At 39.8% G+C, this 26341-nt stretch overlaps 1 protein-coding gene across 5 annotated transcripts in view; it reads right to left on the bottom strand.

Moving 5' to 3' along the window:
• The window catches only part of Liprin-gamma, a 354000-nt gene that overhangs the window by 165760 nt on the left and 161899 nt on the right, over positions 1 to 26341 (bottom strand). For all 5 annotated transcript variants that reach the window (XM_065236150.1, XM_065236152.1, XM_065236151.1 and 2 more), the window contains exon 3: positions 7671 to 7839. In XM_065236150.1, coding sequence (XP_065092222.1) covers positions 7671 to 7778 — 108 coding nt within the window. In that variant the 5' untranslated portion in view covers positions 7779 to 7839. The remainder of the gene's footprint in view (positions 1 to 7670; positions 7840 to 26341) is intronic.

The following is a 26341-nucleotide window of genomic DNA, read 5'->3' as shown; positions in this document are numbered from 1 at the left end:
ACCGGCAGAACTTCTCTGAACTTCTGCAAAACTTCCTTGAACTTCCGCAGAACTTTTCTGAAGTTCAGCAGGCCTTTCCTAAACATTGGTAGAACTTCCCTGAAGTTCGGAAAAAAATCCCTGAGGTTCGGTAAAACTTCCCTGAACTTCGGCAGTACTTCCCTAAACTTCGGCAGAACATCTCTGACCTTCGGCAGGAGTTCTCTGATCTTCCGCAGGACTTCCCTGAATTTCAGCAGGCCATCCTTCCTTGAAGTTGGGCAGGCCTTCCCTGAACTTTGGCAGGAGTTCCCTGAACTTCAGCAGACCTTCCCTGAACTACGGCAGGACTTCCCTGAACGCATATAACGCAACAATATAGGTACCGAATTTTACTTAGAATCGTTTATCTGTACTCGCTATTTTAGAATTCACTGGCAAACTCTTATGTACGATTTCACTGCATTAAACAAATACCTGATAAATTAATTTAATATGGAAGGCCTGTTACCGTTAAGATGACGGCATCCTCAAAGCCAACTTCTTCCGGCAGCTTCGGCATCCGCTCGCGGTTACACATCTCCGTTCCAGCGATGTAATTAAGTACTAGAGTATTGGACATTTTCGACACTGCAATTCTACAAAATCACTTCTCACTCTGATTATTGTGCTAATACATCGAGGTGAACCGAAAATCTCAGAACAATTCTCGATCACTTTTTCAAAGGGACGTATCAGCTTTTGTAAACAATGCATTTGATCGTCGATTTGACGTAACTGGTAGCTCGCCCACGCATACTAACAACACTGTCAGGTAGGAGAAAAATTCCCCTATCTGTGGGTAGTGTTAGTTTAACCCGATCTATTTTAAGGAGATTTTTTTTTACTTATTAAGGATAATTTCATCTGTTTCATTTAGCAAAAGTAGGGCTGCCGTTACTTAATACTGATTATGTCAAAACGCAAGTTGACTGGTAAATAAATTTAAAAATGGGATGTGACCCTATATTTGGACAGTATACAGTGTAATAGCAGGAGCATAGATTGACAATGATTGCTCGACTTTGTTTACCTTTGCTACAAATTGACGTAGTGAAAATTTGCTCTTGAAGTACGAAACTGGAGAAGATTTTAAAATTTTCCACGGGGAGGTATACGAGTGCAATCTTAAAATGCTTTTATTTTGCAAATGGACCATTTTTTTAAATCCGGCTGCTGCTATAGTGGTAGAAAAGCTGAAATCTATGAATAAAGTCTGGTCCACTTAGAATCCGGACACTTTATTTATTTTTTTAGCAGCGCCTCTAATGGTCGGAGTTGGAATGTGTTAACAGCTATTTGTTTTGAAAGTACACGTGTTTCAGTGGTGAAAGGTTAGTCTCGATAGGTGCAGTATTAAAAACGTTGTAAACTCTGTTCCATTTAGAATTTGGTCGCACAAAATAGGTCATTTCTCCAAGTACAAAACGCTAAAGGCATCATTTTGTAGGATTTTTATTTAGCTTTAAGGGACAAAAATTATACGTCAGTTTTTTGGATAAATTTTCGAACTTTTCTCGCAATACCTCTTATCATGTCACAGTAGTACTGTCAACCTCATCTACCATCCTTTGCCACCACTTCTCCAAATCACATGGTGTTTTGATTGTTTTGCCACATTTCTTCAATTTGCGCTCGATAATTGCCCAAAATTTTTCAATGGGACGAAAATCTGGACAATTTGGTGGATTGATACTTTTCTGAATAAAATCGACATTACTCTGTTTATACCATTCTATGACATCGCGGCTGTAATGGCAGCTGGCTTAGTCAGACCAGACCTTTACGGGACCTTTGTGCGATTGAATGAACGGCAAAATTATGTTCTGGAGACACTCCTCCTTGTAAAGTTGTCCATTCATAGTCGCTCCAGTGATGAAAAGCTTTGTTTTCTTTCCGCAACTGCAGATGCCTTGCCAAATCATCAACTTGCGAGCGAATTTATCTGCAAAGACAAATTTGATTTTATCCGGAGCATCCCCCTTACGTTTGGCAAAGTAAAATTTTTGGCCCGGGATTTGTTAAAAGTCCATTTTTACGTAAGTTTTATCGTCCACCAAAATACATCCGTTATACTTGGTAAGAACTTGCTCGTACAGCTTCCTTGCACGGTTTTTGGCAACCAGGTTTTGTTTGTTTTGTTTCAGCGTCCTGTTGAGATTTTTGCTGACAAGGTACGGCCGGAAACCTTCTCGCATACAGATTCGCCAAATTGTACTGTGTGCAGCATTGAACCTTTTCGCCAAATCACGACCGGAGTCCCAGCATTCTTTTGTACTGCCCTTATGACCTTCACTCGTAGTTTTCGGTCATATGCTCCACTTCTACGTTTCTTTTGATTTGCACGATCCAACACTAGTGTTTCCCAGCAACGTTTAAGCACGGTATTTACAGTCAATTTTGGAAATTTGAGAGCCTTTGCAATCATTCCTCCTGACCACGTTAGATTTTGCACGTGAGTATGCAGAATTATTTCAAGTCTGTCACGTTCCATCTTCGACAACTTTTGAACAAGTATATGAATCCTGATGAAATTTTAAATACTAACTAAACAATCCGGAAAATAGCGGATCAAAAAGCTGTCAATAGTTTCTTGTTACGACAACTAGAAGCGCTACAGTAATTAAAAAGAAGCAGCCAAATTCTAACTGGAACAGACTTTAATAGATGGAAGACGAGAAAAGAAAATTGATCCTGTACACCCACGTCGAAAACCCGACGTGGTCAATTCTAAATATCGCGAAAAAGGAAACTTTGGATCGACAGCTGATCTGGCAGGACGTGCCTAAACTTCAGCAGGCGAAAAACCCAGTACTCTCGGCTCGAGATGTCACCAAAAAATACGGTGCCAGCCGTAGTACCGTCCGGAAGATCCGTTTGCGAGCAGGCTACCGTTCATTCCGTGCCTTCAAGCAACCGACCAGGACGATGAAGCGAAATCTAGTGACCAGAACACGCGCCCGGAAGTTGTAGGACCGGGTTCTGACGAAGTACAGAGGATGCCTTCTCATCGACGACGAAACCTACGTCAAGATGGATTTCAGCCCGGACAAAAGTTTTATCTGGCCACAGCACGGGGTGATGTCCCCAGTGAATTCGTTTGTTTTCGCCGATAAATTCACCGGGAAACTGGAAAAATTGTCGCTGAGGTCTACCAGTCCAGTGTGTGGTAGATGATGGCGGGAATTCATTCAAACGCCGTCGGAGTAATTTAGCAATTTTTTTTATGGAAGTACAATAAAATAGTACCTTCATTTTGACTAAATCACATTTTTCTTACGTCAAATCAATCCGTGAAACACCTGGTGTTTGTGCAAAGTCATTTATATGTATAAAAAATACCCTACCTGTAATGAGCAATAAAAATAAACAATACAACAGTGTCTCGTATGCCTCCGCCATGGCAGGACGAAAAAACAATCGGTATTCTTTATTATTAATCAATCTGTATCACAAACACACAACATAGGGATCCCGTCCGTGCGCGATCACCTGGTTTTATGTGTTCAGATTCTAAGTGGACCAGCCTTTACACCAAAAAATCTGAAAAGATGATTTTTGCTATATTATATGTCTACTGAGCATTACACTAAAGTAGCATTAACCAGATTATTAAAATAATTTGTTCGCAAAATTGTAAAATTTTAAAACTATCATCACTTTTATGGTGAATAGAAAATCTTATTCACCACGGGGGCCATCTTTGATTTGCCAAAAGGTGTTGTTGTTTTTCTATTCCGACAATCCCCTGTATGTACGATGCGTGTGGATGGATTTGACCATCTACGCAGCGTTGATATACATATAAGGTTCCTCAGAATACCGATTTTTAAAATTTTATACCGATTTATACCGTTTAAAAAAAAAAAATCAAAATTATTATTGTCTGCCCGCGCTCGAATTTTGAAGAATTTTTGTTTAAAGACTTGTATCTTTTTGAATACCTTATATTTTTTTAGCCTTCAAAATTCTAAACAATCATCTCTAAAGATGCCTTATGCTTGATACTCTTTCGACTAATGTTTGCATTTCCTCGCCGATTTTGGCTACCCATCAATCGAAAAAAAAAAGTCGATGGCTCTTTCCGGTAATTCCTAGGGAATCGAGACATATTTTTTTAACATTATTTAACTTCCGGAAGTTTTTATTAATTTTTTTTTAACTGTCTGAAGTTTCATCCAACTTTCCCTGAAATTTTCTTCCACCTTACCTTGGAAGCTTCTTTAGCCTTCACTCGAATGATTCTTTCATCTTCTCCCGCCAGTTTTTTCAACTTTCCCGGAACTTCAAGGATGTTATCAGATTTTTAATGCGGATCCACACTAGCTGCAGGCATATTTAAGAAGTTCTGAAACTTCAGAAAAGTCTAGACTTTTGTGTAAGTTTCGATAAATTAAACACAGTTTAATTAACTGCTGTTAAAATTCGAAAACCTGGGAGTTTCAGAAAAGTCCAGGGAACTCCGGTGAACTTAAGGAAACATCATAAATATTTTGGAAACTTCACAAGTCCAAAAACTTTCAGGGAAATTTAATGGTTTTCAGGAACTTCAGTGAAGCTCAGAGAACATCAGTATAGATCAATTAATTCATGAAATTGCTGAAATATGAAGGAGTTCCGAGAAACTCAGGCAATTTCCGAAAACTTCAGCAATGTCCTGAGGGGCAAGTTACATGAACTTTAGAACATTTTATGGGAAGTTCTATGCTTTTTAATGGCAGTGTCGATAACTTTTAAACATTAAAAAAATCGGGAAGATCAGAGAACTTCAATGCTGATGTTACAACCAATTCAAGAAAATTGTGAGAGCACTTAAGATATTTCGTAATCTTAAAGAAAGTCCAGAGGCCTTCAAAGATGATTAGAGATATTCCAGTAGTCTGATTAATTATGAAATCTTCCTAAATTTATTTCAAGAATGTTCCGTTGTAGTCTTTAGGGACGTTTAATGAATATCAGGAAAATTTTCTGGATCATTAGAACAGCCCCAGGAATCTCTATCTTCCGGAATTATGTCCTTGTTTCTTTCGGCTGCTCCGTAAGCTCTCTAGCTTCCGACTTACTTCAGATGTTTCTTCCAATCTACCTTAGCAGCCTTTCTGCCAGCGTCTCCAGGAAGTGTCTTTCGTCTTCTCCAGGAAGTTCATTTAATTCTCCCAGAAATTTCTTTCGTCTTCTTCTGGAAGTTTGACCATAAGCCAAAGATTTGTTTTGTTCGACTTCTATTGGAAGGTTTTTCCGAGCTTCTTCTCGCTTTCCCTGGAAATGGCTACTTTTGAAAATTTATTTCCGGTTTCCGAGACTTTTCTGGCTTCCTTGAGATGTGGCATCCGCATTTTTACGATAGTTTATTTATATTTTCGCCACAAGTTTCTCAATTCGTGTCTTGGAAGTTTCCAACTTTTCTTAGAACTTTCCTCGAACTTTATCCAGGAGAGCTTCTTTCGTCTTTCTCTGGATGTTTTTTCGGCTTTGTTCAGAAGCTAATTCAAACATTCCCCGGAGTTTTCTTCCGGAATTTACCAAGCATTGTACAAAAGTTAAAATTTTGCTTTGATTAACGGCTTTCTCAGTCTTAAAACACTGCAACGACTACGATGTAATCTACTCGACTTTCGGCCATGGGTTGTGGCCTTTTTCAGGTGAAAATATTGTTTGTCGTTATTGCCAATAGTTTAATTAAATTTAAAAAATTAAAGACAGTTTTAATACTGAGAAATCCGTTGAACAAAGCAATTCCCCTTAAGTCCCAGTCGTCACCATTGTTAAAATTTTCGCTCTCAAAAACGGCAAAAAATTAAAATAATTGAATAGTAAATACTGACAAATACCGATTTTTTAATATCTTTGATACCGATAAGCTTTAAAACAATCTGGCAACGCTGCATCTACGGCAACTTTGCTGGGCGTTAGGGGCTTAACGGGCTCGTCAAAGTAGCGCAACCAACAATAGTCATATCTACTGCCCAGCAATTAGTCACTTCCTGATATGTGCCGGGTTTTTTTTTGCATGGAATTAAGGGTGCCTTGGTCATCTATCCAGGTTAAGTTAATACATTTTCATTTACGCGTCGAATTGAAAATGTTTCATTCATCAATAAATGAAAACGTGGTTCTAATTTAAGTTTAATAAGTAGACCTATCCTTTAACTCTTCATTGCGGCTCAAGTACTTAGTTGAGTAATCATTATTACGCTGAGGCTTTGGGATGGAAATAAATCGTACGTACTGTACAATTTAATCTTGTGAAACACTTCGCAAGATAAATGAATATCGCTCCCTCAAGAGATGTACCATAAATTCCAAGACACAATGTAAGCCGAGTTGAAATTTTCCCATCCGAAACCACGTAATTTATCGCTCAAAACGTTGTACACCTTTTTAATGTCACATGAAATCTCGCGGGCTGTCTGAGTCACGTTCGTACAAACGAACACCATCACATGCGGCTAGGCATTTTCCTAAATGAGCCTTGAAAAAAAACACACTAACACACAGGCAGCATTTTCCCCGAAAAGCCGGTTCTCTCTGACGGTTGTTTGTCGCCCGAAGGCATAACAGCTTTATTTAGGTCCATACTCGGAAACGGAAATTTTACTGCTGTTCCATTGCAATGAGATACTGATAAAGGATGAGAGATAAATAAAAAAAAAACCAGAACGCCTGTGCTTGGAGTGAGACTGCAACGGAAGTGAAACGTTCTCCTGTTCTCACTATATAGGAAGGTAAAGAATCCTTTTTCCGTGCCCAGCATCCGTGAGCAGAGCGGAGGTTGCAGTATCGTTTTCAATTTAAATAATAAAAAAAAATCATTATTATCATTGCTTTGATTGTCGTCTTCGAAAGGAAATGTTTTTGACATTTGAGGGTTACATTGTTCGATGTTATTGCATATAATTAGGGGATGTTGGGTCATTTGGCCGAAACCATAGTGATGTAAAACCGAGAAAATGTGTTCGTGTTTTGTTTTCAATGGTGTGTCTTCAGAAATGTTGTAGATCATTGTAGTTAAAAACTACTAAAAAACCGCTAATTCAGTGATTTTAACCTTAGTATTAGCAGACTGAAATCAAATCATTCAAACATTTCGGACGCAAATAAAATTCACCTAATGGTGAGCTTCCCATAATTTATACCGCTACCCTACGTGGCTAAAAAAAACAGAGCTGAAAACATAAAAAGTGTAATAGCAAGAGCTCGCGGGTCATAAGTGCAGCCTTGCCATCAGAATGAATGAATGAGATTTTGATTCGATTATTTCCTCCTGTTCCCGAGAAGCATTCCCGCAGGCAGCATCAGCACTGACAGAGTACACATTTAGGAGTAAAGCACGGAATCCATTTCCCCCCTATTCGCTTCAATCTAGGTGCTGCACTGGGCTGGCTATCTACCTATGGCAGAGTACGCGCACACATCCTCCCACAGCAGTCAGCACAGTTAATGGGTGGAAAATTGACGTTAAAATTGAGATTCCAGGAAAATCGATTACAATCGACTGCTGCAGCAGAACCATCAATGTACGGCGAGGTAAAATTGGAAATGAGTGACTTTATTGGAAATGACTTTGATTTACACTCCATCGCTGGTGTGGTGTGGTTGGGTTTTGTTTGAATTAATGGGGTCCAGAGGTAGACGAACGAAGCAAGACTTACCGATTCCGTTAGCTGCTTGAGCGATGCATTGATTTTGTCCGGATTGCGGGGTGGGGGCTCGGGTGGTTCCGACGAGGCAGCCATCGTTACCGTGCCATTCAGTTGCATTTTCGTGAGTGGGGGAAGGAAATTCGGTGCTGCCTGTTACTGGTGGATCATTGTTGGGGATCTGTAAAGAAAGGAGAATTTGCATTATTGCGACTTTACTTACTTCAACAAATGTAAAAAAAAAACTAATGTTATTGTTTGTTGTACCACATTTGCACTCCATTTGCATACAATCCATAGAAATGCAAAAATCACCCTCAACTCCATCCCTGCTGCTTTCTCGGATTGTGAAACGGATATTTCATTCATTCCATTACAGCACTATTACTATCCCCGCTCAGCATGTGCCGGACCGTTACTATCAGAGTCAGGTTTTCCCAGTTTTCTACGAATTCCGAAACCCGAAGAAACACAGTAATCGTAGCTGACAGTCCTTTTGATATGGTGTGTCATCGTAGCCTAAAGAGGGACTTCACCGAGCAGACAGCACGACACCGGTTACAATTGTGAACGGAAAGTTATTGTCACTGAAAGTTGAAGACAGAGAAATTTTCCTCCGTCGTTCGGGGGGTGGCTCTCAACGCTCGAGAGAATGAATTCCTATTTCGATTTGCACCCCAACCGGGCACAGCTCCAACAACCACAATGACTATGACACAAACGATACTAACGACCATGATGGGCAAGTTGAAATATTGTACTTTTTCGAGTGGAGCTTCTCATCGTTCTAATGCCTTCTCCGATAGCCCGTATGGAAATGCTGCAGACAGTGATACAATTGTAGGCTCACGATAATGTGCGATTTCGAAGTAGCAGAAGAGGTCGGTTTGTGGTGCATTATGCAAACAGTTGTCGAACTAAAGTTTTGCCGTTAGTACCCGGGCACTCCAAGTTGAATGGGCTGTCAAAGTTGTGTATCTACCGACCTACCTACCGATGATGGTCGGTTTAGTTTGTCTTCTGCTGCATCGCACTACTAATGATGCTATTTCAGTGAAATTGAATAAACGTCACACTTGGACTGAGTTGGGCTTTGCTATGTCTTCAGACTGTGGATTAGGGTATGGCATTTCTCGGAAAACCCGTTTCCCGGAATGTTCCATTTTCCGGAATATTTTTTGTCGTTAAAGAAAACAAGTAAATTTATCGGTTTTTTAACGTGAATATGGAGCATATCTATCTAACTCTATCGTTAATAAAATAATAATATTTAATAAAATTGAAATTAATCAAAATCAATAAGCATAACATTCTTGGTCGCTCGTGATCTTCTTTTAAATCATCATAATGAAACAATTTTTTTCTTAACTGCGAGGTATGGGAGATAAGTTTAAAAAACGCTCCTTTGTTTACATTAAGTTTATTTAATAAATTTGATTGTTGCTATGCTATTGATGGGCGGTAAAAAGTTTAAAACCCGCTATCTTAACCACGTCTCTTGAAGGCTTCACTCCCATACCTCGTCATGCTAAATTTTAAAACCTGCATCGTTATGATGGGTTTCAAGAGGGCTGTGAGAGGCCAAGCATTTTAGGCTTACATTGCATTAACATTTTCAAGTAGCTTTCATAATTGAACAATGGTCATTTGGCATAATGGACGTTTGGCATAACTACAGGGTGAGTGATAATTTTCGTCAGTGTTGTTTAAACGTCTGTACTTTCCGATGGGGTACTCACATACACGTCTGCATATTTTTCTTTTAGAGTGTATTCAAACGTCAACACAGCTAGCAAGTTTGTTTTGGATTTCAATTCGTTTGAGATTCGTGGCAATCATGGACGCGAAAAGGGAACTCGTGATAAGCCTGTTTTTGACACGGTGATTGTGAAATTCTGTTTTCGGACGAGGCAATGGTCCTGCTACATGATCACCAAAAATTTCGATATTGTTTGTTTTGATAGTAACACTGCTCAATCGCTGTCGGTTTTTGATTGTTTTAGTCCATTCAAAGACACTTCACTGAAGTTATTCGTATACATCTGTAAACTCTAGTTTTGTGAATTTATGTGGAAAGTGGAAATCAGTTGATTCGTGTTGACTTTATTTAGTTTTACCGTACACACTTAGAAATAACTAATTTTACAGGTGATGGAATCCATCTTTGACATAAAAGATGAGACGTAAACAAACATGTCTTCTCCGACACTGAAAAGTTTGTTACTCGACGAAAAGTACGTTTGATTGAGCTATATTTCGCGTCTGTTATGAATCAAATTTATATCAAAAATGACGCTCGTGGATATGTCACTCTCAGAGCACCTAAATTTACATGATTTTTTCTAAGTGTGTATATTTGGTGGTGTGAAATTTGCCAGTCATCCATAAAATGTTCTGTTTGTTGTGCTAGTGGTGTTGCAAAAACCACCTTTCGATCGTAAGGCTAACATTCGACACGCCACCTACATCTGGATTTAGTAATCTGTTTATTGGGCATTTCAAGCGTAATGACCAGTACAAGTGCTTGTGACCGCTGTGCAATGGGTGCTGTATGGGGTTCTGCGACCAAGTGTATCATGTAAGATGCATTAACTTAAACTTGCCGTTCGTTAGGATTCTTCGTGAGAAAATTATTTTGTTCTGGATGTGTGACGAATTGATGAAGTACGCCCGATTCAGAAACACTGTTTCATCCCTCGGCAACGTAATTTCGACGGTGATAGGCAGTCAGCTGACCGACTTATCCGAGCTGAAACCCGAAATGGCCAAAAACAACAATCAGGTCGCTCAACTCACTCACATAGTTAATGCTGCTACCCCAGATACATCTGCTAGACCGAATACGAAAATGGAAACACCGACTAAACCGACTACTGGAACAAGAGTGATTGGAACTACCGATACTTTAAGTAGAATTCAGTGTCCGAAAAGCGTGCAAGGCTATAGTAGTATGATTTCACACGGCGCACTGCTTATTTGCCATTTTTTCAAGTATTTTGTGACATTTTCTAAATGTGTATTACAAGGGGTTTTTAGAAGGAATGTGGTGTATGGAAAAATAACCTTAACAAGTGAAAAACATTTTTTATACTTCTAGTAAAATGGTATAAACGTCATTCACGTTAAGGGCTGTCCATAAATTACATAAACACTTGAATAAGAAATTTGAGCGTTAAAAAGTGTGTACGGCTCATCTTATCTTATTAGTGTGTGCATTTCTGTCTGTACATTGGAACCCTTTCGTTCTGACCCCGTCATTTCCTCTTTCACCTACACTGAACGAAAACATCCGTAATACTTCGAATGATTTTTGCATTGCTCGAGCCCTTTGACAATATGCTTTTGAATCTCGGATGATTGCCTGTTGCGTTTCATTGTTTTCATTTGTTTCTATTTACTTTGTTATTATTTTGTATAGTTTGCACTCGTCTCTGTCTGAAATGTCAAATGAAGGGCAAATCTCGCAGATCAATACAATTCCCATACAGCAGTATAATAAATGAATACTTGTTTGCAAGTTGCTGCTAAAGCCATTAAGTGTTGCATTACAAAACTATTATTGCGAGCACTGAAAGTAATTGTGTTCCGCTTTGTAAGATGTAAGTATCATTAAGCTAAAAGATGATTGTTAGGAAACAGTATAAAACCCTCAAGACAAACTGAAAATACACACAGTTGAATTCAAATCTCCGAGTAGGCATGCTGCCCCTCGGAGTGCAGTTAATCTGGACTTTTTCTTCGTCCTATTTTTCATCCCAATTATCAAGTATCCGTCGCCGTCACCCTGTTGGAGTTGATCCATCGAACCGTCAAGGAATCACAACGTAGGGTCCTGATCTACCGATGAACAAAACATTGCCTTATTCTTGAATTCATCATCAGCTGATGAGCATCCATATGACTGTTATACATAATACAGGATGATATTTATTTAAAAATTGGCTGCAAAACATACAGCGCTCAGAGGACAACAATTTAAGAATAGGATGACAAACTCATGCTTTAGATTAGATTTATAATTCGATCGTTTACATTTCCAAACTGAATAGTCATGAACAGCCATTCTATTATGGATCCATATATCCATATATCCATACAAAAATCGTTTGTTGGTAGAGGAAACTTCGTGAGGTTGACTAGCAGCTTGTGCAGAAGTTGATGGCCTTAACAAGCCTAAAGTTCGAATTTTCATTCGAGAGGAATAAACATCGCAAAACCTATGTTGTATCTTTAAACCGGGTACACGACGTTAGGCATACGGTCGTTAAACATACGGACGTTAGGCATAATGTACGATAGGCATAATGGACGTTAGGCATAATCTACCCGATGAATTCCAGAATAATGATAATGGGAACCGTCATTGATTGCTGACCTCGGTGACAATAATGAAAGAGCCTTAATTTTTGGAACTCATGAAAACTTGTGACGTCTTGGACAGGCAAAGTATTGGGTTGCACAGATGGTACGTTTGCCACAGTTCCTTGTTTGTTTCGGCAACTCGTCACTGTTCATGGAAGTATCGCTCCCTCACATCAGCAGACGGTTCCGCTAGTTTTCATTCTGATGACAACAAAAACAGAATCGTTGTATCGAAAAGTATGGCAGGAAATCCTGGAAGCAGCAGTATGTTTTTTTGTTATTGAATGAAAAACCACAGAATTCATCATTCTTCATTTCATGAGCTGTTCTTTGGCATCATATTTTATTCAACCTTAGCTGTTTATTTTTGTTATTGAATGAAAAATCACAGAATTCACCATTATTTATTTCATGAGCTGTTCTTTGAGGAAAACCTTTTCTTCTTTGACAATTGCAATATGTGTGTAAGAATATATTACAACAAATGTGTGATTTTTTTTTATTTCTAGATGCGATTGATTTCAAGATATAATTCAAAACTATGCTGAGTTCTCATTTCTAGATTACTTAACCGCTATCGCTACTAATCTTGGATCTAAGTAAATATGTAGCTACGTCACTTATGATATGATAAATAATGGGATCCAAACTGTGCTTATTAAATAAACTATGTTTGTTTAACTTGTATAATTTTTTTTTATTCAACGCTTAGCCTAATTTAAGCATTGTTTACCATGCTCGAAACATGTTTCTAAAGTTGCACGGCAGCAAGGTATTTTATGCCTAACGTCCATTACGCCTAACGTATATTATGCCTAACGTCCATAATGCCTAATGACTTTATGTCTAACGTCCATTATGCCTAACGTCTGTATGCCTAACGTCCGTATGCCTAACGTCCGTATGCCTAACGTCCGTATGCCTAACTTATTTATGCCTAATGGGGTACACTCCTTTAATCAAAATCAAAATTAGAAAATCAAAACCAGCTATCTCTCAAGATCAATATAACCTAAAATCACTGGCACCAATATCACAAGCCATCATCTCCACGAAAATCACCCGTGATTTTCGACCAATATCAGCTGTGATTTTAAATTCCCAAAATCAACCAGCAGCATGATCAAAATCATCGAAAATCATAGGATTAGAAGATAATTTAAATTCTAGAGTCTGGGACATTCGGAAATTCAAGTCAGCATTTTGGATGATATTAAAATGGCGGAGGCCGCCGTATTGGATTTTGGTCCACCTTCTTGAATTCCAAAATGGCAGTCCAATGTCGATTTTCCACTTCTACTCGTCGAGTCCATTCCATAGATATCCATATTGAATGGATTTAGATGCATATACGCTGTCCGGTGCCGCCATATTGGATTTTGGTATACCATCTTGAATTCCAAAATGGCGGCGGATGTTGATTTTTCGCTTTTGAACATCAAGCCCATTCCGCAGATACTCATATTGCAATTTGTTTAGATGCATATTCGCTGTCCGGAGGCCGCCATCTGGAATTCAAAGATGGCGGCGGATGTCGGTTTCCTACTTTGACTGTATTGATTTTCCGTTTGGTGATTTTGTTACATCAAAATCAGTTATGGTTAAATTCAGCCTTGATTTTCTGCTTTGTGATTTTGCTACTCTCAAGATCAGCAGTGATTTTTCTCCAACATTTTCTCCAACATTTTCTTCTAATTTTATTCTAGTTCAAACAGATTCCAAATTGGCAGGGCTTTATTTCTCTTCCCTGAATGCAGACTTTTGGAATTTAGTTAAACAAGCAGGGTCTCATCGCACCATACACAAATAATTTGTTTGCTGGGATTCCAACAGCTGAGTAGTTCTGCAGTTTATTTTGCTAAGATTCAATCAAACAATTGTCGAAACTCAGTTAACAAATTAGATTTTTGCTGGAATCTCAGCTAACTAACATGGTTTTCACGGTTCCCTTCTTGATTGACTTCGCTCATACCTCACCGGTCGACATATGTCAGTGAAGATTGGAGATCATTTTTCCCAACCGTTCGCTGTTTCTGCTGGTGTACCTCAAGGCAGTCATCTGGGACCGTTCATATTTTTATTGTATCTGAATGAAGCTGTCTTATGCTGACGATTTCAAACTATCGAAGTGATGCAGCAGCAGCTGGACGTTTTTACTGGTTGGAGTGACAAGAACAGGAAGGTATTAAATGCTTCTAAATGTGCCATTATAACGTTTTCCAGGAAAAAATCACCTATCTGTTATGCTTCCAGCCTGCAGGAGCAAATTTTAAGCCGTGAATCTACCATTAAAGACTTAGGCGTCCTACTTGATTCACAACTCACCTTCAAGGACCATGTGGCTTATATTTTCGCTAAGGCGTCTTCGCAACTTAGTTTCATTTTTCGTTTCGCCAAAGACTTTAGGGACATTTTCTGTTTAAAAACACTCTATTGTTCGCTAGTCCACTCCACATTAGAGTACTGTTCCGTAGTATGGGCGCTCCTTTTTGCAGCAACGGGGTGAATCGTATTGAGGCCATTCTGCGATGATTTGCACGTTTCTCCCTTCGTTGGCTACCCTGGAGTGATCCTTTCAATCTCCCTAGTTATGAAAGTCGCTGTAATCCTGAATGTAAACTGTAAACTGTAAACTGTAAACTGTAAACTGATGTCCCTACAGTTACTTAGTGTTCGCCGAGGCATCTCAGAGGCTACCTTCATCGCTGATCTCTTACGATCGGACATTAATTGCGGCTTACTACTGCAGCAGTTGAATGTCAATATCAGACGCGTAAATTTACGTTCTTATTATTGTTTAAACATCCCAGCTTCTCGCACAAACTACGGTGCTAATGAGCCGTTAACTAGCATGTGCAAGATTTTCAACAAATGTTATAACTGCTTTGATTTTAATATCTCCCGTGTTAGACTTAAGAATCTGTTTTATAATGTACTTTTAACTTCCTGACGGTTTCTGTTTTCTGTATTTAAATTAAGTTAATTATGTTATCATTAATATCTTTTAATATCTGTATGTGTGAGGTATACAATTCGATTGTGCTTCTTGTTTTCTCTGTGCTAATTCGTGATTTTTTAACGTTTTTCATAAAATTGTTACACCCGAACGACCTATCGTGTACTTTTCACATCACACTATTGCATCCCGCTGGAGTACCGCACCTACATACCGTTTGATCAGCCAAATTCATCGATTTACCGTCTCAACGTACACTACGTGTGATCCGCCATAGTAACAATGGAAACTGTGTGTTTCTCTTGTGCCAGAAGTCTCGCCAAAGCTGATGAAATTATGTTTCCATGGATTTTGCAAGTCGTCGTTCCATCTGAAATGCGTTCATCAGACCCCAGCTACTCGTGATAACATTACAGCTTGTTCCCAACTATTTTGGATGTGCAAAGCTTGCACCAAAATGATGGCGAACGCTTCCTTTCGACAAGCAATTGCGTCCACCAATACTGCAATGCATGTTTTGGTTGAAGATCAAAACAAGGTATTGAATGAACTGAGGAACGAGATCGCTCAAAACACTACCAAAATCAACACAATTCTCGAACAATCAGCAACGCGTAACGAACAAACCCAGCCAACACCGATAACTTCTGGCAACGACACACGACAACAAACAGAGTCTACTGGGACGAAACAAATAGAACCCGGGGTTACCATCCCACTTGCAACAGCTAAAAAGCAAAAGAAGTTTTGGCTGTACTTGTCCGGTTTCGACCCTTCAGCATCAGCAACTCAAATCGAAAAGCTCGTCAAGGATAATCTCGACACTGATGATGACATTGAAGTACCTAAGTTAGTTCCCAAAGGCAAACATCTTAACGAACTTACTTTTGTTTCCTTCAAAGTCGGAATTGGTTTGCAGCTGCAGGAACAAGCCCTCTTTGGATCGACGTGGCAACAAGGAATAGTATTTCGTCCATTCGATTCCAAGCAATCATCGTCGGATCGGGCTATTTTTCGCTTCGGACCCACAACACAGTCCCGAAACACAACCACTCCTTTACATCCAGACTCCACTGATAGACAGCAGCAATACACTAACAATATACATTGTGCGTCCACGCTGTACTACCAGAATGTACGTGGGTTACGCACCAACACAAACCAAGTACTGCTAGCACTATCCCAATCTGACTACGATGTGATAGCTTTCACCGAAACCTGACTCGGTGTTGATATTTCAAATTCTGAATTATCACACAAATATACAATCTATCGCCCTGATCGCAACGCCACAACAAGTCAATTTCGATGAGGTGGTGGTGTTTTGGTCGGCGTCCGTAATGCATTGAACAGTGCCGCTGTTTCGAATGCTGGTACCGAGCAAAAAATCGTTCGGATCAAGCTGCCTACATTTGAACTCTTCGTCTGTTGTATTTATCTCCCTCTCAACAGCGACAATGCATTGTATGAACAGCACTGTTCATGTGTTCAAAGACTGATGGATCAAGCGGGTGATCGTGGTTTGGTTGTTGTTGTTGGTGACTACAATTTATCCTTCTTGAATTGGGACCATGATGATGAATTGCGATGTTTGCTACCTACAAATACGTCTTCTGAGCAGGAGTTCACTGTGGTTGAATCGTTCATCGCTAATGGTCTGCATCAGTTGAATCATTATGGTAATGCGAATGGAAGGATACTAGATTTGGTTTTCTCTACTGATATCAATGTACTCGAGCTTGTGGAGCCCCCGTCACCGCTACTGCGTGTTGATGAAAATCATAAACCATTGGTGCTTGTCATTGAAACTGCAAGCGAATGTGAAATTTCCCGAGCAACTGATCCGTTAGATTTTGACTTCAAGCGATGTGATTTTGCAGTTTTTAGCTCATTGATTTCGGACGTCGTTCTAATTGGTTGCAGTGTCGACGAAGCGGTATCGATATTCTACGACAAGCTTTATGGAATCATCAGCGAAGTTGTGCCTCTAAAACAACGGATCGACACCCACAGGAAGAAACAACCATTGTGAAACAATGAACTGCAACGGCTGCGAAATCGTCTACGCAGGGCAAGGAAGCGTTACTTTCGGTCTAGGAATGAACAGCATAAGGCTGAGCTGCGTGACTTAGAGAGCGAATATAACTCTTTGCATGCACAATGCTTTCGCTGCTACATTCATGGTACTGAAGCAAGTTAGAAACAGGACCCCCAACAATTCTGGCAATATGTGAAGACCCGTAAGCGATCCAACGGAATGCCTCGAAATCTTCGTTACCAAGGTGAGGCAGCTGAATCTCCATCATAATCATCTGCAAATCTGTTCTCGGCGTTCTTTCGAAGTGTGCAAAGTAATAACCGACCACCTTTGACTGAATCGTACTTGAGCAATTTGCCGCACTACGACTTGAACGTGACCGTCTACAACTTATCTTGGCAAGATGTTTTTGCTAGGCTTCGACACTTCGAAAGGAACAGGTCCAGATCGTCTGTCACCTTTCTTCATCAATCGGTGTGCGGAGTCAATCACTTTGCCTGTGAGTATACTCTTCAACAGATCTCTTTCGGAGGGCATATTTCCCAACAAATGGAAAACTGCAGCCATCACTCCCATTCATAAAAGTGGTTATGTTAATGACGTCGAAAATTATCGTGCAATTTCGATTTTGAGTTGCTTTCCTAAAGTCTTGGAGAGTCTGGTCCATGATTCTTTGTATCGTAACGTTCAACATGTGATATCAGAGAGTCAGCATGGATTTGTCAGGAAGCGGTCAACCTGATGTGCTACGTTTCTTCTCTTGTGGACAGCCTGGAAAAGCGACAACAGGTCGATGCAGTTTATGTCGTCTTTTCTAAAGCATTCGACAAAGTGCTGCATGCACTGGCAGTGGAAAAACTCAAACGCATGGGATTCCCTCAGTGGCTTACTCAATGGATTGAATCGTACTTGTCTGAGCGTTGGGCTTTTGTACGCCTCGGTGGAACCTCATCTGAAACGTTCTCAATTACTTCCGGGGTTCCCCAAGGAAGTCACTTGGGACCATTACTTTTCGTGCTGTTTGTTAAAGATCTGTGCGGACTCATCAGATCACCGAAGTACATGTTCGTTGATGACCTGAAATTCTTCCGCCTGATAACCTCTATGGTCGATTGTTGCGCTCTTCAGATGGATATCGAATCGCTTCTTGAATGGTGCTCATTAAACGGAATGGAAGTGAATATTCGTAAATGTAACATCATCTCGTTCAACCGATCTAGGACAACTTCCATTTTCGATTATAAGATGAACGCTTCAAGTGTCAACCGTGTGTCATCAATCAAGGATCTTGGATTAATACTGGACAGTAAGCTGAAATTCTCCGAGCACATTGCAACAACCACCACCAAAGCATATGCGATACTAGGGTTCATCAAGCGCAACACGCAGCAATTTGAGGATGTATACTGTCTAAAAACATTGTATTGTTCGCTAGTGCGTAGCTGATAGAAGGATTCTTCTGCAACGGCTGTTCATATTCGACATTCTGGACAACAATGTAGATTGTGCTGAACTTCTAGGGAAAATCCAGTTCGACAAAATGACCTTCTCCGTATTCCTCAGCATCGTACAGTATACGGTCAAAACAATCCACTGGATGTTTGCAGCCGTCGTTTCAACGAATCGCGTGAAGATTATGATTTTAATATTTCGAAAACCATGTTTAAAAATAGGATTAGTTCTTTAACTAGACTTTAAAAATTCTGTCTGTGCGTTTTTATTATACGAAGACAAGTAAATAAAATAAATAAAATATGTTTAGGGCTCAGTTCAAGCAAATGTATCTGTAGGATTCCATGTTATCTGTTGGTACTGAAATGATGAGGTTTTGCGCCCACTAGTGTGGGCTTTTCCCTTCAAATAAATAAATAAATAAATAAATACATGAATATACTGTGCATACCTTTTACATTGTTTTTCCTTTTAATTCTACTACTATTGTATCACTTTCACTTTCACTTTAAACTATAAGAGATACGTTTTTCGTTTATTACTTCGTTTGAAGTTTGTGCAACTAGTAAACGAAATACGTATCTGTTATATTTTAAAGTGATGGTGAAAGTAAATAGTGAAAGTGAATTACTGAAAATGAATTATTGAAAGTGAAAGTGATACAATACTAGTAGAATTCAAAGGAAAAACAAAGAAGCTGTAATCCTATACGTAAGCCACATTGCTATCCAGCTGCTAAGGAACTATCCATTTGAACTCGTTCCTCTCATGATTACCACAATACTTTTGACATTGCTTTGTTCAAACTGCTCGAATATGTATTCAACGTTTAACCTTAATGTCTGTTAAATCTACACAAAACCATTGACATCGACGTCTCATATTTCCCTTATCGTTAAATTCTCTGATCTACTCTCAAAAGCGTAATCCATCATCAATCCAAAGCACTCAAACCTTGATTGCGCCCAGCTGTGAGGCTAAACCCAGTAAGAAAGAAAAATAAGAAGAAGAAGAAGAAGAAGCTGAATCCACCCGGCAATTCATCATTCCCCATAGCCTTCCTTTTTATCCCGGCCAGCTAGCATAAATTCCCCCGCAATAACCGAACCCGCATCAAACGTGGATTAAGGCACGCCAATATCCTTCCTCTCTGGGATTCCTCTTTCACCTTGTCCTGCACAGGCCACCCATTAAACGGTTCACTCTTCAATATCCCAATTAAAAGTAGCAAGCAGCAGCGCAGCCAAAATGTCACCCGACGACGACGGAAAGTACCGCTGAACCACGCTTTCCGGGATAAAGAAGGCCACCAGCCAGACCAATCTTGGGAGGAATAATCCCACGCGGCTGCACACAATTCTTGCTACTGCTGCTACTGGATGAAAGCAATTCAATTACGCTCTGAACTTGGTGGGGCACCGACGAAACCTTTCTTCCTCAACCAACAAGCAACGGCAACCAAAACTGGACTCAGCTGGGCTGTTTTGAATCGATTGGTTCCGTGGGGTTGGTGGAGCTGACGAAACGAACAGGCGAAGAAATGTAGCAAGATGACGATGGCGACGGACGACGACGGTAAAGAGGAACAGTCGAGGAATTCAATTACTTTAGGTATGTATCCTTGAGAGGAAAGTTTCCACCCCGGTGGTTCTTGTGCTTTGTGTCATTAGTTGGCGATCGGCGTGCAACCTGATGGATGCTTGCGGGAAGATGAACGGGAACGTTTCAATAAATATGGTTGATCAACTGAATTGGGACTTTAAGGCATCCAATACAAATGACATGGACTTTTAAGAAATGTCCCACACACCGAGTAAAAAAAAAAAAAAAATTGGTAGATGTACCAGTACCTAGAAACACACCACAATAGGAACGGATAGTGATGACTGGTACATGTACCCTTCCCCTTTAATCTAGCTTGGTTTGTGGTAACTGCCAGCTGTACGATGGGAACCGGGTCCGTATGGCACTGCTAAAAGTTTACAGAACGCGTGCTTTGATGTGCAGGCAAGCGTAATCCTTGGCAGGAAACATTCAGCTTCCACGTTCTTCACCATAACACTCCTCGTTGTCATGCTGCTGTCGTCTTCGTCGGTTTTGCCGTAATCTTGGCCGACTGTTAACTCTTCAGCGTCAGGATCGTTATTTACTCGGTCGTAAAAATGGAATTTTAATGGACGAATTTTAGTCGAACCAGTAAATCAGAGGCGTCCTTTTTCGGATCGGGTCACCCAAGACTGTAGGTATGTGGGTGGGATGAGGAAAGAAAACCCTCTGAAGGCTGTTAGCTTACAGCTCCAAGGGAATATTACGCTTCAAGTTGCTGGGAAAATTTGGTGGCAATTTACGATTTTGCGGCAAATTAGACTGGCAGCACTGATCGAATTTATTACTTGCTGCAGAAGATTAACAATGTTAATCAATATTTTAACAAGGTTTATGAGTTCATTTGAAGGGATACGTGGCTTTGAAAATTAGAACTCTTTGAAGTGTTCGTGATGGTTTTAAGATATTTGGAAGATTCCTTGGTACCCGAGTAATCAAACCTTAATATGAAAAGCATGCCTTAATTTATCTTTGGAGTCATCTGATTTTTCATTCCAAATCTACTGTGAGGAAAAATGCTTTGGATGTAATCCAGATGTCGTCAATAAGTCTTTAGAGCATTTATAGGCCAGGCTCGACCTTCGATTTACGTGAAACTTAGCTTAATTGTTTGTTATGATCAATCATTCATATTCGAGCTAAAATTCAGCCATTTTGAATCTTGCAACAAAAAAAAAATCAAAGTGGCAAATACTATATATAAAAAATTACAATCGAAATCACGTCTGCGATGAAGATGTACACACTTGTAATATTTACAGGAGTTAGTATTTTTAAATAGGTTTTCGAGTTGCTGAAAACGTCGGTAAAAAATCAAATGACCGTCATCCTTAAAGAATCAATGAAATCGATAAATTTAATTTTCTTTTATTAAATAGGGTACAGTCTGTACTAATTCGGAATAAATTACCTTATGCGTGATAATGTTTGCACCATTGAGCAATGTCAAAATTTAAAAAAATCTCAAAAATTTCGTTTTGGATTTTTTTTTATTCAAAGGGGGGATGTTCTGGGGACTATCTTAATCAAGGACCGAGTTTCCACTTACTGCAATTAAGGCCTCCATACGCTTCCGGAATGCACGGCAGGTTCTAATAATGTAGTCTGGATCCATTTCTCTCCAGGTACGGTTTGGTTGGTTTGTCTGAGGTTTGCTGTACTCGGGGTGTGTTTAGAACAGGCCTTGGCCTTCATGACGCGCCATATTGAGTAATCCAGCGGATTGAGATCGGGGCTGGATGGCGGCCACATATCCTTCGCCCAGATCGGAAGATGTTCCTGCAACCACTTCTGAGTGCGGTTCGAGGTGTGGCACGGAGCCCCATCTTGTTAAAATACAACATTTGGCTTCGGACCGTACTGTTCTTTGATCCACGGAAGAACATACTTACTTAAAATCCCGATGTACACCTCCGTGTTGACCTTGTTGCCTTCTGGAATGAACACCGGGTTCATTTTTTTGCCATCGGAAGCCACCAATCCAAACACCATAACGCTAGCAGGATGCTTGGTCAGATACACGTTCTTGTGTTCGTCGGCCACGTCTTTTACCGGAAGAGAACTAATATACCGGTCGATTCTGGAATTTGATACGGGATCGACGGTAAACATGCTCTCGTCGGTGAACAGGATTACCGGATTTTTTCGTTTAAGGAAGTTCAAAATTTTCTTGCATCGTTCGACTCGTAGCTCCCGGATGCGGTTGGTAATCATGTGAGTTTCTTTCCGTGCCCTCGACTTCGCCCCGAAATCTTCCTTATGGATCTTCCGTACCGTAAAGTCACTGATCCCGTGTTCCTTTGCCATTTTCCTTATTGAACACACTGGATTCACGAATCTTTCTTTTGATAGCAGCGATAACCCTCGGAGCCCGAGCTGACGTCGGACGACCTGTAGGCACCTTCGCGGATAGTTGTCCTTTCTTTTCTCGGTCTAAAACACTTTTGACGGTCCACCGGGACACTCCTACGGCGGTATAAATGTCTTTTTGCGACATTTGCGCGTGGGACAAATCACGAATACGCTGCCACTTCGTCATGGTGTAACTGTCAAACTAAGTAAATCATTTTCTTTTATACACAGCCTACTACGGTATGAGCTATAGGTTACGTGCATGCAAAGAAAACCAAGGCATTGTTTTTTTTGTTTATTAATTTATTTGATAAGGCTCAAACGAATTAACTTCACAGAGTCGAGGATTCTTGGTCACTATACAATAAATTTTAAAACTATAGTCAAAAGGTACAACACAATAAACACTTTATCTTCCGCTTTCCAAAAAGCCTCCTCCATCAGAACTGGAGCCGCTTCCAGTAGTTTCTTTGTATGGCAAATTGTTGTACGCCAACGAGGGTCAGAGCGCGTCCATTGCAGCAATGGACGCAAAACGTGGTCAGCACTCACACACTCATCACGAAACGGTTTTTCCAAAGTCGACAACGTATCGACCGAAAGAACTGCTGATGAAGAACAATGAGGAGGACCACACAATGGTTGCTGCCGAGAAAACAGACGATCGCGTGGCACGCATCGAGAGTGGCCTGCTTTTGTCGACAGCCGAGTGAACACTGAACCAACGGTAGTGAATTTACCACAGATCTTTAATCTTTTACCGAATAGTTCCGCAATTCAAAAACCCAGCAAAATCGTACAGACTGGATTAGTGTGTACTCTTTACCTGTGCACCAACTTTCAAAACCAGATTTAACTCCAAATTCATACTCGAATCGGTTGAAAAATACACTTAATCTTCTAATTTACTCCATATCTATCCATAGCAAGCAATATTCTGATAATTATTTATGTTTTGAGAGTTGAAGCATAGGTAGATTGAGGTTAAGGAAACCTAACTAATTCGAAGTGTTTCTGGTTAATTGACAAGGTCATGTGGAATTCGGTCATTGCTAGAATTTCTATGTACCACTTCACGCATTTGACCACACAATTTTGACTGCTGGGTACGTTATCAAAGAGCTTTGGGGGTGATGTGGCTGGCAGCAAGGCGAGCGAACGTTCAATGATAATTAACGCTTAAGCAACAATTATTTATCGTGAAAAAAGCCGTTTTGTTCTGATTGTTGAGTAATTCTGAGCTATTAGGGTGTTCAACACGGATGAGGCTGGCGAGCTGTGTGTTGTTTGGAACGAGAATGATGCGCTTGGCATAGACGGCTCACAGCGGCTCATAACGAGCAACTGAATCCGACCAGTAGCGGTGCGGCTTCTTCCTCCTTCTTCGGTGAATCATGGGCTCTTGAGGGCAGTCTTGATAGCTAGACTCTTGCAGGGAGCCTTTTGTTGTGTACTGGAGAAAAAATGTACAACGCCACGCACCTAAAGCACTGCTGCTGCTGCTACTGATGACGACCGGACACCACCACTCACCACACGTGGTGATCGAATAAACACTGTTCGGCGAGACCGGATGGAATTTGATTTCGAAATCTGTGCTAGGGAAAGCGGTTTTTGCAGGCAATTGGTGAAAATTATATTATATTTGACTTATAATCTCAAGCTTGAAATTATCATTTTTTCCTTAGTTCGGGATACCAAAACTTAAGAGTTAGACCTAAAAAATAACAATTCCCTAGAGTTTTGATAAGTTTTTCAAATCCAAGGTGGTGATAATGTTAAATAATTTTTATGCCTTGAACACGGAATTCTTTGTCAACTTTTGTTATCTCCAAAAGTAGTTCCATGTCAGAATCTTCTAGAACGCTGCTCAGATTTTTTAAGTTAATAATAATCTAAAATCTTCTTTTTGAAACCCTTTCAGAAGTCTCTTTAAATTCTTCCAAAATCCTTATGAATTCTCGTAGAAATTTCCTTAAAACTTTATTCAGTTTGATATCCAGCTTAAGATTTTACAGTTATATTCAGCATTAGATTGTTTTGGAATTATTACCGATATCCTCAGAGAATTCTTCTAAGATTTTGTTTAATTGAATGATATAATTAACACGTAAGAGATTTTCTAGGCCCTAAGTGGTCATTAGGATTAGTGTCAGAATTGATACCATATCATAATTAAGTTTGTAGTAGGGATTTTTCCTCTGTTCGGGACCTAACACCACTGCGAGCAGTAATTTGATCTATTGTAGGATATTCCGTGTCCTTAGTTAGTGCATGACGTATTACTCTATCACTATTGAGAAATGATGACTTATTCGATTTTTGTACACTTGTCATTCTTGCATTTATCGCAAGGATCCGAATCTAATTGAAAGGTCCCACTATTTAAACACTTCGGAGTGTTGAAACACCATCCGCGCCTATGTCAGTCAAAATTGGATTCCTTAGCAACAAAATTAAGGGATGACACTTATAATGACCATGCATCAGACTTCTAGTCTTAACCACTTCAATCTAGGGAACAACGAATAGAAGATTAGGAATCACATAGATGAAGACTAACTAACTCATTTTGACGTAGGACTACGTCTGTGATTTCTATATGGGGTTACACTTTGTAAAAACCGAAAATGGAACATGTAACAAAATTATGAAATATTTTTAACGTTAATAACTCAGCTGCCCCTGGACCAAGTTAAATAATTTTATCACCAATCTATCAGGAATATTTCTACGCATCTGTTGAATTTAAGGCTTTATCATTTTTCAAAATGTCAGTATCAAAAATTTCACGAATGATCAACTGTTGCTATGATAATTAAAATTATCACCAATTGCCTGTGAAAAGCGATTTCCTTAACACAGATTTCAAAATTGAATTCTATCCGGTCGCACTAAACGGTGTTTATTAAATCACCACGTGGTGAGTGGTGGTGTTCTCCAGCATACAACGAAAGGCTGCTTGCAAGCAGCGACCATCCATAGTAGGAGGCAGAAGCCGCAGCGCTATTGATCGGAATCAGTAGCTCTTCGTGAGATGCTGTGGGCCATCTATGTGAATCGCTTCATCCTAAAGAGTATAAACAGAGATAACCCCGCTCAAATTCCTATTTCTACACAAAACACAAGCTCCTGCTGCAGTTAACAAATAACATTTATTATATAAGACCACGTAGTCCTATGTCACCATTGCGTACAACCCCATAGGACTGTCCCTTGTAGTTTTTTCCTTGTTTCAAGATCATCCTCGGTGGACAAAGCCTAGTCTTGTCACTATCAACAAGGCATAAAAAGTAATAAGGACTAAGATGTGTTCCTTTGATTACTGAAAAATCCTGTTCCCCAAGTTTGGAATAGTCAGGACTAGGAATCGTTGGTAGATCTTACATCCCGTAACGAACCACGAAAAGGTGATCTACCAACGTTACGGGGCTTGTAGTAGGTTTAACTCACTTTGAATTCTCCTCCCGAATTCCTTTCCAATACTACTTGAAAAGTTGTTTCATAAATCTCTGAACTTTTGCTCATAATAAAAAAAACAATTCCTATAGACTCTCTAGTAGAGAATGATAATTGTAGCGTACTTAAATTCTTCCCAAAACTTATTTGGCATTGTGGTCAAAATTCTCTAGACATTTCTTCAACAGTTGAGTGTTAAGTGTTAAAATCTTTAAGTTTGATTTTAGTCCTAGAAGGGTGCCAATCCAGGGAAATGCAACGAAAATTGGTCAGACTTTAAATGCCAATACCTTGGCCAATAATCAATGGATTTTGATGATTTGTGTGTCGATCGATTCGGAAGTTTAATAAAATTTGTGTGGTATGTCACACGTAATAAATGTTAAATAGTTAAATAGCTTAAAATTAAGAAATATGAACACATTTAAATTTCCCATACATTTTCATCGACCGTAAGGT

Source organism: Ochlerotatus camptorhynchus, unplaced genomic scaffold (assembly GCF_037179485.1).
Source record: "Ochlerotatus camptorhynchus isolate MF236.1 unplaced genomic scaffold, CSIRO-AGI_Acam_v1.1 ptg000530l, whole genome shotgun sequence".
In the NCBI taxonomy this organism is placed as follows: domain Eukaryota; kingdom Metazoa; phylum Arthropoda; class Insecta; order Diptera; family Culicidae; genus Ochlerotatus; species Ochlerotatus camptorhynchus.
This window is presented reverse-complemented; position numbering and strand designations above follow the sequence as displayed.